Here is a 12,783-nt window from a genome sequence, read left to right as displayed (position 1 = left end):
TCTCCTAATGTCCTCCATTCTATTCCTTATGTTCCACAAATAAGTGAAACCATATGATAATTGACTTTCTCTGCTTGACTTATTTCACAGAGGCAAAGCCACCTTAAAAATAGGCCAGACCTGGGGTGCCTTGGTGGCTCAGTTGGTTAAGCATTTGCCTTCGGCTCAGGTCATGACCTCAGGGTGCTGGGATCGAGTCCCACATTGGGCTCCTTGCTCAGTGGGGAGCCTGCTTCTCCCACTGTCTGCTGCTCTCCCTTCTTGTGCACTCTCTCCCTGTGTGCTCTCTCCCTCTCTCTCTCTAATAAATAAATAAAATCTTAAAAAAAAAAAAGAAAAATAGGCCAGACCTGGGCCTACAGATTCCAGGTAAATAAATAGGTCTCTTTCTGGGCCTGTTTGGAAATGAGGAAAGACCACCCAGGTTGTAACAATGAGTGGCTCTTTGAAAGTGTGAGAGATAAGGAGTTCAACATCTGCCTCACCTGTAGGGGGAAAAGGCCATTTACAACCTATATTCTTAGTCTTCTTACAGTATTTCTACCAATGAAAATAAGCAATTGACATAAACTTTTATCTGTCTCTGACGGGGATGGGGGAGTGTAATATCTGCAACAATGGAAACTTCAAATGTTCTTTAAAAAGTTATGCATGTTCGGGGCGCCTGGGTGGCTCAGTCGTTAAGCGTCTGCCTCCGGCTCAGGTCATGATCCCAGGGTCCTGGGATCGAGCCCCACATCAGGCTCCCTGCTCAGCGGGAAGCCTGCTTCTCCCTCTCCCACTCCCTCTGCTTGTGTTCCCTCTCTCACTGTGTCTCTGTCTAAATAAATAAATAAAATAAAAAAAAAAAAAGTTATGCATGTTCATTAACTACATGTTTTAATTAAATGTTTCAATCTTATAAAAAACCTTAATTCAGTAAATACTGTGTAACCACTATCCTGCTTTCAGCATTTTAACTTTTTACCATATTTGAAGTTAAAATTATTAAAAAGGGTATAGGGGCGCCTGGGTGGCTCTGTTGGTTAAGCGACTGCCTTCGGCTCAGGTCATGATCCTGGAGTCCCTGGATCGAGTCCCGCATAGGGCTCCCCTGCTCGGCGAGGAGCCTGCTTCTCCCTCTAACCCTCCCCCCTCTCATGTACTCTCTCTCTCTCTCATTCTTGCTCTCTCAAATAAATAAATAAATCTTTAAAAAAAAAAAAAGGGTATAGGTTAATCACTGACTTCTGTGGCAAACTTTTTCTGTAAAGGACCAGAATAGTAAATATTTTCAGCTTTCTGGGCCATGTAGTCTCCGTTCTAACTACTCTGTAACATGAAAACAAACAATATGTAAACAAATGGGTGTGGCCAGTTTTGGTCCATGGGATCACTGTTGGCTGACCCCTAGTTTTTCTCATATAAATACAAAATAAACCCCTAAATAAATTATAGTCAGTGGCAAAAGAGTCATACTGCATTCTGCAAGGCAGCATTTCCCAAGCTGATCTTTAAAAGCGTGTTCCCAGGGTGCCTGGGTGGCTCGGTCAGTTGGGCGTCTGCCTTTGGCTTGGGTCGTCATCCCAGAGTCCTGGGATCAGGCCCAGCATCGGGCTCCCTGCTCACTGGGGGGGCCTGCTTCTCCCTCTCCCTGTGCTGCTCCCCCTGCTGTGCTCGCTCTCTCTCCCTCTCTCTAATAAATAAAATCTTTAAAAAATAAAAAAATAAAAGTGTGTTCCCTACACAAGAAAATCGAATGGTCTTAGGTTAAACAAAATTCCACAGATTCCAGTACTGAGTACTGTAGGGCTACTCACAACCCTGCATAAACTAATATATATTAATGAATCTTTTTTTTTTTTTTTTTAACAAGCAGGGGGAGTGGCAGAGGGAGAAGCAGGCTCCCCGCAGAGCAGGGAGCCCGATGCGGGGCTCGATCCCAGGACCCTGGGATCATGACCTGAGCTGAAGGCAGACGCTTAACGACTGAGCCACCCAGGCGCCCCTATATATTAATGAATCTTAATGAATCCCCAAAGAAGGAAGTTTCCCAGCAGTGTATCAAAGCACTGTTAGCAGGTAATAACAAAAAGGGGGGAAGGTGTTAAAGTTAATAAATAAATTTTAAGAAACTGATTTTATCTCCCTCATTTTATTACCTGCAAAATTCTCAACTCAGCCTTTAAATTTTTATTTCTATACCTGTTAGGTCTTTTAAGAGATCATGCACATATGTACATATTGTATCCAAACACAAAAACTGGTTTAAAATTACATCCTTTGAGGAGCGCCTGGGTGGCTCAGTCAGTTAAACATCTGACTCTATATTTCAGCTCAGGTCATGATCTCAGGGTTGTGAGATCGAGGACTGCATTGGGCTCTGCTCTGGGCATGGAATCTAACTTAAGATTTTCTCTCTTTCCCTCTCCCTCCTATCCCTCCCCACCCCCTCTCCCTCTCTAAAAAAAAAATGAACAAAATAAATAACGTCCTTCAAACAATTCAAAAGCAATTGCGTAGTTATATAACTGACTTTATTAACTCCAATTTTCCAACACATTTGTGTACACTGTTAGAACTAGTTTCTTTAGCTATTTATTGCCCTAGGCCTTCTCCAGTTCCATAAAATACAAAAATAAAACCATCAAACTTATCAGGAAAGATATAAATAAATTTTCTCATCTCTATATAAATTCACAAACAACACTAAAAAAGGATTAAGGTTTATGACACACTAGTCCCTAATCCATAGACTGGAAAATTTTGCTTAACACTATTAAACTTGAATATTAATATTTAAAAAAAAAACTACATTTGATGTTTTTCTTCTGAGTGATGTTTTCAAAAAGATTTTCAAATTTTCTCAAGTGTAACATTTCCATTTTTTTGCAGTAAATGATAGCCATTACTCTCATTAGAATGAAATTTAAGGTAGTTCATGAATTTTGTTTTTCAAAAGACATAATATGGTTTAAAGACTATGTCAGTCTAAAAAGCAAATCTAGAAAAAGTAATGGGGGAAAGAATAGCTGAAATCAAGAATACAGAAAGTTAATGGACATTAAGGCTGGGTGATGGGTATTTTGGTGTCCCTTGTTCTATTTTGTGTGTGTTTGAAAACATCCATAAATTACGGAATACTACTCAGCCATCAAAAAAAAAAAATGAAATCTTGCCATTTCCAACGACATGGATAAAACTAGAGGGTATCATGCTAAGCGAAATAAGTCAATCAGAGAAAGACAATTATCATATGATCTCACTCATATGTGGAATTTAAGAAACGAAACAGAGGATCAGAGGGGAAGGGAGGAAAAAATAAAACAAGGCATAAGCAGAGAGGGAGACAAACCATAAGAAACGCTTAATCATAGGAAACAAACTGAGGGTTGCTGGAGGGGAGGGAGGTAGGGGGATAGGGTAACTGGGTGATAGACATTAAGGAGGACATGCAATGTAATAAGCACTGGGTATTATAAAAGACTGTTGAATCACTGACCTCTACCTCTGAAACCAGTAATACATTAAATGTTAATTAATTGAATTTAAATTTTTAAAAAATGGAAAAAAAGAGGGGCGCCTGGATGGCTCAGTTGTTGAGTGTCTGCCTTCGGCTCAGGTCATGATCCCAGGGTCCTGAGATCGAGTCCCACATCGGGCTCCCTGCTCCGCGGGGAGCCTGCTTCTCTGTCCCTGCCACACCCTCTGCTTGTGCTCTCTGTCAAATAAATAAATAAAATCTTTAAAAAAAAAAAAAAAATGGAAAAAAGAAAACATCCATAAATTAGTATGAATGGTAGCATAATAAAATAATTTATTATAATCTATGTAACAAATGTAACTTTTTAATTTAACCATTACAATGTATTCACAAAGAAAACTACAGTTACAACAAGCTTTACTTGAGACTAGTGGAACTTGGATGTTTAGAATAAAACTTAACCCTGTGGGACGCCTGGGTGGCTCAGTCAGTTAAGCATCTGCCTTCCGCTCTGGTCATGATCCAAGGGGCCTGGGATCGATCCCAAACTGGGCTCCTTGCTCAGTGGGGAGCCTGCTTCTCCCTCTGCCTGCCGCTCCCCCTGCTTATGCTCTCTCTCTCTCTGACAAATAAAATCTTAAAAAAAAAAAAACGTAACCCTAAAGTATCACAGTGTATTATATCCCATTTACAATAAAATATATCTTTCAAAATAGTGTTTATCAATTTATATCTAATGTTATTAGAAAATAAGTTGAGGGGCGCCTGGGTAGCTCAGTCGCTAAGCGTCTGCCTTCGGGTCAGGTCACGGTCCCAGGGTCTTGGGATCGAGCCCCGCGTCGGGCTCCCTGCTCGGCGGGAAGCCTGTTTCTCCCTCTCCCACTCTCCCTGCTTGTGCTCCCTCTCTTGCTGTCTCTCTCTCTCTGTCAAATAAATAAATAAAATCTTAAAAAAAAAATAAGCTGAAAGGAAATTATCTTCAGGAAATTAAGAGAAATAAAAATTATGAACATGATCCTTTTAAAGTCTACTTATTCTGAATAGAAAAAAAAAATTAGTCCTTCACCTTAAATAACTTACCAAGTAACATATGAAACCAATGCAACCATAAAGTTACCAGAGAAAATACTACCTGAAAAACATGTTCATGTCATTTCAACTTCTAAATTTAAGAATTTCTTTGCTAGGGATGCCTGGGTGGCTCAGTTAGTTGTGTCTGCCTTCTGCTCAGGTCATGATCTTGGGGTCCTGCGATGGAGCCCCGTGTCGGGCTCCCTGCTTGGCGGGGAGTCTGCTTCTCCCTCTCCTTTTGCCCCTCCCCCTGCTTGTGCTCTCTCTCTCTCTCTCAAATAGATAAAATCTTAAAAAAAAAAAAAAGAATTTCTTTGCTAGCCCTGATGCAGTTTTAACATTCTATAATCTATGGGGCTGTACAACAAGATGCCATAAATACTAACCAGTGGTTCTCAAACCTGAACATGCACCAGAATTACCTGGAGAGCTTGTTAAAATAAAGCAGACTGCAAAGAATATTCCCTGGTTCTGACTCAGAAGGTCTGAAGTGGGACCCAAGAATGTATTTCTAACAAATTGTCAGATTATACTAATGATGTTGGTCTGGGCACCACACTTTTTTTTTTTTTTTTAAGATTTCTTTATTTTAAAGAGAGAGAGAAAAAGCCTGTGCACAAGCAGGGGAGGGGCTGAGGGAGAGGCAGGGACAGAATCTCAAGCCGACTCCCTACTGAGCATGAAACCCCACCAGGGGTTCAATCTACAACCCTGAGATCATGACCTGAGCCAAAACACAAACATCGGACGCTCAACCAACTGAGTCACCAGGCACCCTTGGGAACCACAATTTTTTTTTTTTAAAAATTTTATTTATCTGACAGAGAGAGAGAGAGCGTGAGCGCGCACGCACGCACACACACAAGCAGGGGCAATGGCAGGCAGAGGGAGAAGCATGCTCCCCGCCAAGCAAGGAGCCTGACTTGGGGCTTGATCCCAGACCGCAGCATCATGACCGAAGGCAGACACCCAACCAACTGAGCCACCCAGGCTCCCCAGGGAACCACACTTTTTAAACCACTATACTGAACAGTTTAAATGATTAGTCACTCTCGCCAATCTTATAAAATCCTCACAGAAATCACTGTAGTCATCTAATCAGGAGTTTGAAACCTTTTTTGTGCCATGAACTCCTCTGGGAGTCTGGTGAAGCCTCTGGATGGAACCCTTCTCAAAATAATGTTTTTAAATGTAAAGAACAAAATACATAACAAAGGAAACCAATTTGAAGTAAGTTATCAAAATATTTTTTAAATATGCTTTTTGCCAACATCATACTCAATGGTGAAAAACTAAGAGCTTTTCCCCTAAGGTCAGAAAGAAGATAAGGATGTCCACTCTCATCACTTTTATTCAACATAGTACTGGAAGTCTTAGCTACAGCATTTGACAACATAAAGAAATAAAAGGCATTCAAATTAGTAAAGAAAAGGTAAAACTCTCACTATTTGCAGATGACATGATACTAAATACAGAAAACCCTAAAGACTGCACCAAAAAACTAGAACTGATAAATGAATTCAGGAAAGTCACAGGATACAAAATCAATATACAGAAATCTGTTGCATCCCTATATGCTAAAAAATGAAGCAGCAGGGGTGCCTGGGTGGCTCAGTTGGTTAAGCGTCTGCCTTCAGTTCGGGTGGTGATCCCGGGGTCCTGGGAAGGAGCCCTACTTTGGCTCCCTGCTCAGCGGGGAGCCTGCTTCTTCCTCTCCTGCTCCGCCTGCCTGTACTCTCCCCCACCCCACCTTTCAGATAAATAAATAAAATCCTTAAAAAAAAAAATGAAGCAGCAGAAAGTGAAATTAAAAAAAAAAAAAAATCCCATTTATAATTGCACCAAAAACAATGAAATATCTAGGAATAACTTAACCAAAGAGGTGAAAGAGCTATACTCTGAAAACTATAAAACACTGATGAAAGAAATTCAAGATGATTCAAAGAAATGGAAAGACATTCTATGCTCATGGGTTGGAAGAGTACTGTTAAAATGTCCACACTACCCAAAGCAATCCCTATCAATATACCAATAGCATTTTTCAAAGAACTAGAACAATCCTAAAATTTATATGGAACCACAAAAGACTGCGAATACCCAAAGCAATCTTAAAAAAAAAAAGAAAACTGGAGGTATCACAATTCCACACTTTAAGTTATACTACAAAGCTGCAGTAATTAAAACAGTATGGTACTGACACAAAAATAGACACACAGATCAATATAATGGAAAACCCAGAAACAAACCCACAATTAAATGGTCAATTAATCTTCAATAAAGCAGGAATGAATACACAATGGGAAAAAGACATTCTCAACAAATGGTGTTGGGAAAACTGGACAGCAACACATGAGAGAATGAAACTGGACCACTTTCTTTCACCATATACAAAAATAAATTCAAAATGGATTAAAGACCTAAATGTGAGACCCGAAACCATAAAAATCCTTGAAGAGAGCACAAGCAATAATTTCTCTGACATCAGCCATAGCAACATTCTCTAGATATGTCTCCTGAGGCAAGGGAAATAAAAATGAACAGATACAAATCAAGACCCAAAAAATAAATAATCCAATTTAAAAAGGGGCAGAAGACATGAACAGAAATTTCTCCAAAGATATCCAGACGGCCAACAGACACATGAAAAAATGCTAAATATAAGTCATCATCAGGGAAATCAAATCAAAACTATAATAAGAGATCACCTCACACCAGTCAAAATGGCAAAATCAAGAAACAACAAGTGTTAAAAGGAAACCTCTTACACTGTTGGTGAGAATACAAACTGGTACAGCCACTGTGGAAAACAATATGCAGTTTCCTCAAAAAATTAAAAATAGAACTACCCTATGATCCAGTACCCACTACTACTGGGTATTTACCCAAAAAATACAAAGACACTAATTCAAAGGGATATATGCACCCCTATGTTTATTGGAGCATTATTTACAATAACCATACTATGGAAGCAGCCCGTGTCCAAGGATAGATGAATGGATAAAGAGGCTGACCTGAGCCGAAGGCTCATGCTTAAAAGACTAAGCCACCCAGATACCCCCTTAACAGCTTTTTAAACAACTACCATGATCTCAAAGTAGTGAAAAGTATAAACAGTGCCTTGAGATATGAACAACTGTAATGTGATAAGAAAATATTTGTGATTTTGATTGGTTACAAATTCACAGATACTGCTACTACTACTGTGGGTTGTTGCCTCCATTCAAAATTGAAGGAAATGCTACATTTCAGTTAGTAATTAGTGAAAATAAAATTAACAGAACTTCTCAGGGCGCCTGGGTGGCTCAGTCGTTAAGCATCTGCCTTCAGCTCAGGTCATGATCCCAGGGTCCTGGGATTGAGCCCCACATCGGGCTCCCTGCTCAGCGGGGAGTCTGCTTCTCCCTCTCCCTGTCTCCCCAGCTTGTGCTCTCTCTCTTTCTGAAATAAATAAAAACCTTAAAATATAACTATAAACATGTTTCCAAAGAGGCTATTGGTTGGGGCACCTGGGTGGCTCAGTCGGTTAAGTGTCTGCCTTTGGGGCGCCTGGGTGGCTCAGTTGGTTAAGCGACTGCCTTCGGCTCAGGTCATGATCCTGGAGACCCAGGATCGAGTCCCACATCGGGCTCCCTGCTCAGCAGGGAGTCGGCTTCTCCCTCTGACCCTCCCCTCTCTCATGTGCTCTCTCTCTCTCATTCTCTCTCTCAAATAAATAAATAAAATCTTTAAAAAAAAAAAAAAAAAAAAGTGTCTGCCTTCGGCTCAGGTCATGATCCCAGGGTCCTGGGGAGCTCTGCATTGGGCTCCCTGCTCAGCAGGAAGCCTGCTTCTCCCTCTCCCACTCCCCCTGCTTGTGTTCCCTCTCTCGCTGTGTCTCTGTCAAATAAATAAAATCTTAAAAAAAAATTAACAGAACTTCTGAATTCTATCCCTTTGGACACACTGGAGGCCTATGAACCTCAGGTAAAGAACCCATAGAAAAGTCAAAAAGGGAAGTATTTCTGTAAAGTATATTTCGAAAGAATAGTTGGCAGCAACAAGAGAAGATGGTTAAAAGCTAAACCATTTACAAAACTTTTGTCATACAAATAAAACGTTCTGAGTTTTAGAGCAGCGGTTTTTAAAAAGAAATACTAGAATAAGGTACATTGACTATAGGTCTATTAAGAACTAGGAGAGGAAAAAAGAACTAGGAGAGTAATTTATTCAACTGTTAAATATTTGACTTCCTATATTCAACCTTAAACTAAGCATTCTCTAAAAAACAAATGATTCAGCTTAAAAGATAAACTGATCTTTATAAATTTTAGAAAGAGAACTAATGAAAAATTTTAAATTATCTTTTTGTACTGACAATATTTAACTGTATAATAACTGATGAAATGGCAAATCAAGTTAAATGCTTGCTTAAGGGGCACCTGGGTGGCTCAGTCGTTAAGCATCTGCCTTCAGCTCAGGTCATGATCCCAGGGTCCTGGGATTGAGCCCCACATCGGGCTTCCTGCTCAGCGGGAAGCCTGTTTCTCCCTCTGCCTCTTCCTCCCCCTCTGCTTGTGTTCCCTCTATCGCTGTGTCTCTGTCAAATAAATAAATAAAATCTTTAAAATAAATAAAATAAATGCTTGCTTAACCACTTGGCCTCTAACCACTAATAAAAACTGAAAAAAAAAAAAAATTCAACAAAAACAAATAATGCCAGCAACTTAGTAGATGCTTATTGCTTTTACTAGTTTCAAAATTTCATTTCATGCCCAAGTTATTATTTCCTGAATTCTGAATACTTTTTAAAAATATATATACATTTTTAAAGATTTGAGAGAGAGAATGCACACGCGCTGGGCAGAGGGAGAGAGAGAATCTCAAGCAGACTCCCCACTGAGTGGGGAGCCCAACTTGGGTCTTGATTTCACGATGCCAAGAAAATGAACTGAGCCAAAACCAAGAGTCAGATGCTCAACCAACTGAGTCACCGAGGCGCCCCTGAATACTTCTGAATAAAGAAAAATAACATCATCACTCCTATAATAGCTTTCCTCAAGTTTAAAAATGTTTGATGGGTTTTCACTAAGGCTAGTCTGCTGGTCTGAAAAGGAATATGCCAAGAAAATAGAAATGTTTATTAAGAAATAGTTTGCAGGGGTGCCTAGGTGGCTCATTCGGTTAAGTGGCTGCCTTCGGCTCTGGTCTTGATCTCAGGGTCCCGGGGATGGAGCCCTGCTAGGTAGTGCTCCCTGCTCAGCGGGGAGTCTGCTGCTCCCTTTCCCTCTGCCCTTCCCCCTTGCTTGTGCAGGCTCTCCCTCCCTCTCTCTCTCTCAAGTAAATAAAATCTTAAAAAAAAAAAAAAAAAAAAGTTTGCAATTGCAGAAATAAAGATGCTCTATCATTTATTCACTTTGCCTTATTTAATTTGTATTGTATTTAACTAACAAAAGAGAGAGACTTAAAATCTAGCTAAAAACTGTTAAGGTAGGCACATTACACAACTATCATGAAAATTATGGATGCCAACATGTTTGAGCATCTTACTTAACACCCTCATGAGGTGACACCCTTTCACTGGACATGGACAGAAAGTAGCCAAAGATCAAGGGAGTTACATGTGACTCCACAATTCTCACAACCAAATTCAAACCAAGTACTGTCATTCAGAATTTTGTAAATGGAATCAAGCATTCCTAAATGTACATATTTAGCGCATTAAAAATATATAAATATTTATACATATATACAAAAAGTATATACAGACTGAAAAGTATCAGCAATTTGGGTAGAAAAAATATTTAGTTTTTACTTTACTACAGGTTTCATATTCAAAGAGAATAGTAGGAAAAACACATTAAATTGGAGATACACATAGCCCACCAGGAAAACAGATCCAGTATCTAGCATGACAATTTACAAATAATTTTTCAAAATACCATTTAAAAATTTTAAAAGTCTAACATAACAAATGGAAATAGAGAACAGCACTACACTTCAAGAGAGCTCTGAAATCTCTACTTTTACTTCATTGTATAATTTCATGGTGTAAGACTATTTTGATTAAATTTTTTGTTTACCTATATTATATTGCTAAAATTCTTAACTCTATGTTTATAAGAATAAAAAACGAGCTAAAGTTCAATTCTGATTTTTCTTTCTCTTTTGCCTCTCTTCCTCTTTTCAAGAATCCTAAATAAAAATAACCTTCCTGGAGTGTTTTAAGTCCTTAAAGAAAATATCTCTATATTGCAAGACTAGTTTATACTTTGAGTTTCTACTATGGACAATAAACATTTTATGTTAATGAAGCCTTGTGAAAGTCTTAAATCAATGTGAAAACCATTTGCTGTTTCACTGTCATATAAAAATATTAAATTCTACAATGATAGGAGGTAACGTCCCATATTTTAAGCTTAATTTACAGCAGAAACAATGGTTCAATATTTCTGAAAACTTCTGACAAACTTATAATAATAGATGATCATATCTAAAGCCATTAAATTGTGTTGCTTCATCTAACGATACATTCAATTTTTAAATCAGTGGTTGTTCTGAAAATAAAAAAGAATTACCACACACCTCCTATGATTCAATTTTATGGCACAACTGACTGGAACAGATGAAGAACTTTGTCAAAGAATCCTTCCCTGCCCAAAGAGAACACACACACACTTTACCCACTTCTACAAATGATATTGTTCTTTTTCTGCTTCAGTAGATTTTAAACCTGCAGATTGAGGACATGTTCACCACTCTCTCCAGCACCAAAACAGGGCCCAGTACATAGTAGATCCGCAAAAAAAGATGTCCATTAAATGAATTTAAATGTCCCGTTCAAGCGTTTCCAACTCAAATTCCTGGAATAAGGACATCTGCTTGTTCAGGTTTAACAATGTCTTGGAACCAAATTCACTCCTTTACTTCCCTGTATCACTTTACAGGTGCTTCTGCCCACATTACTTCATTTAATCCCTCTTTGTGAACTAAACTCGCAAAACACCTTTAGTAAATGGTAAGGGCATTTCTAATTAACCTAAAATACAGGAAAAGGGGACTTTTTTATTTAACCAAGGATCGTAAGTTGACAAGCCAAAACAAAACGAATTTGTCTAAAAGTGATTATAACAGGATCTAGCTTCTAGTCTGATATTCATAGATTTGGGGAAGAGGAAAATGGTTTCTTTTCCGGAATCTCTTGGCTGGGATGACACCCTTTCAGAGCTCCTGATAAACAGAAAGTAAAGGTAAACAAGCGCCACCCTTAAGAAACTATCTCGGACCGTCAAGTTGGGAAAACCGGCCGACTGCTGAGACATTTAAGTACTTCAAAAACAATTTCTGCGGGAATTTCCCCAATCACCCCGGCCGCTTCCCTGCGGGCCGCGAGGTTTTCCCGGCGCCGGGAGGATTGTGAGCCCGGCTTCTGTCCCGGCGTAAGCTGCCGCACAATGACAGTGACACGGTGGGTCTCGCGCGGCCTGCGTCCGGGACGGCCGGCTCGGCGCCCCGCGGCCCCGGGGGGCCCCCCAACAGTGGCAGCCCCTCACCCGAGCCCTTCCCGGAGCCCCCGACAGGCCGGAAGGGAACCCGGCCGGGCTCCGGAGAAGCCACCGGCGGGGCGGGTGGCAGTACCCGGCGGACCTCCGAGTAGGGGACACTTTTTAACGAAAGGAGCATTTTATGCCTCTTTCACGGTTTCTGCTAAGTGGCCACATTCCGGCCCCAAAGTCAAGAGGCCTGAATGCTCGCGGGCGGGGGAGCACAAGGGATTTACTTCAAATCTGAGAACCAGCTGCCCCAGAGGCTGGCAGAGCCCCATCCCACGAGGAAAGAGGGGTGCCAGGCAAAACGCGGCGCGTCCCCTCACTCCCTCAGGGTGGGGCAGGCCTCTTGCCCTCCCCGGGATCCCCACCGCCCGCGGTACACTCCCGGGCTACTGGCTCAGGTGAGGGACTACTTCGTTACCTCTCTGCGCGGAGGCGAGCGAAGAGGTGATGAGCCGCGCGGCCGCCGCGCCGCAACTACAAGCGCCGCAGCCGGACATCTCCGCTGGGCCTACGCCGGGGCTTTGCCCCCTGCTGCCCTCCGGGTCTCAGCGGCGCGACTCCTATTCGCAGGGCGCGCTAACGTGGCCCCGGACCCTCCCGCCGACCCTAGGCTCAGTGCAGAGTTTACCCGCCTGGCCGCCAGGCCTTCGCGCTCTTCGTACCCGACTGCCGTCTACTCAGTAGAGTAGACACTTAACCCCCCTCCCTCCCCCACCTCCT

At 41.1% G+C, this 12,783-nt stretch overlaps 1 protein-coding gene across 2 annotated transcripts in view; it reads right to left on the bottom strand.

Annotated features, from left to right (window-relative positions):
- Positions 1 to 12,768, bottom strand: part of CLPX (caseinolytic mitochondrial matrix peptidase chaperone subunit X) — a 45,565-nt gene extending 32,797 nt beyond the window's left edge. For both annotated transcript variants that reach the window (XR_013450433.1, XM_036087169.2), the window contains exon 1: positions 12,482 to 12,768. Coding sequence is in view for 1 of the 2 variants with exons in the window: in XM_036087169.2 (XP_035943062.2) it covers positions 12,482 to 12,560 (79 nt within the window). In the remaining variant the exon portion in view is untranslated. The remainder of the gene's footprint in view (positions 1 to 12,481) is intronic.
- Between the last annotated feature and the right edge of the window lie 15 nt (positions 12,769 to 12,783).

This window comes from Halichoerus grypus, chromosome 8 (genome assembly GCF_964656455.1).
Source record: "Halichoerus grypus chromosome 8, mHalGry1.hap1.1, whole genome shotgun sequence".
NCBI lineage: Eukaryota > Metazoa > Chordata > Mammalia > Carnivora > Phocidae > Halichoerus > Halichoerus grypus.
Note: the sequence above shows the minus strand (reverse complement) of the source record. Positions and strands in the feature narration are given on the sequence as shown.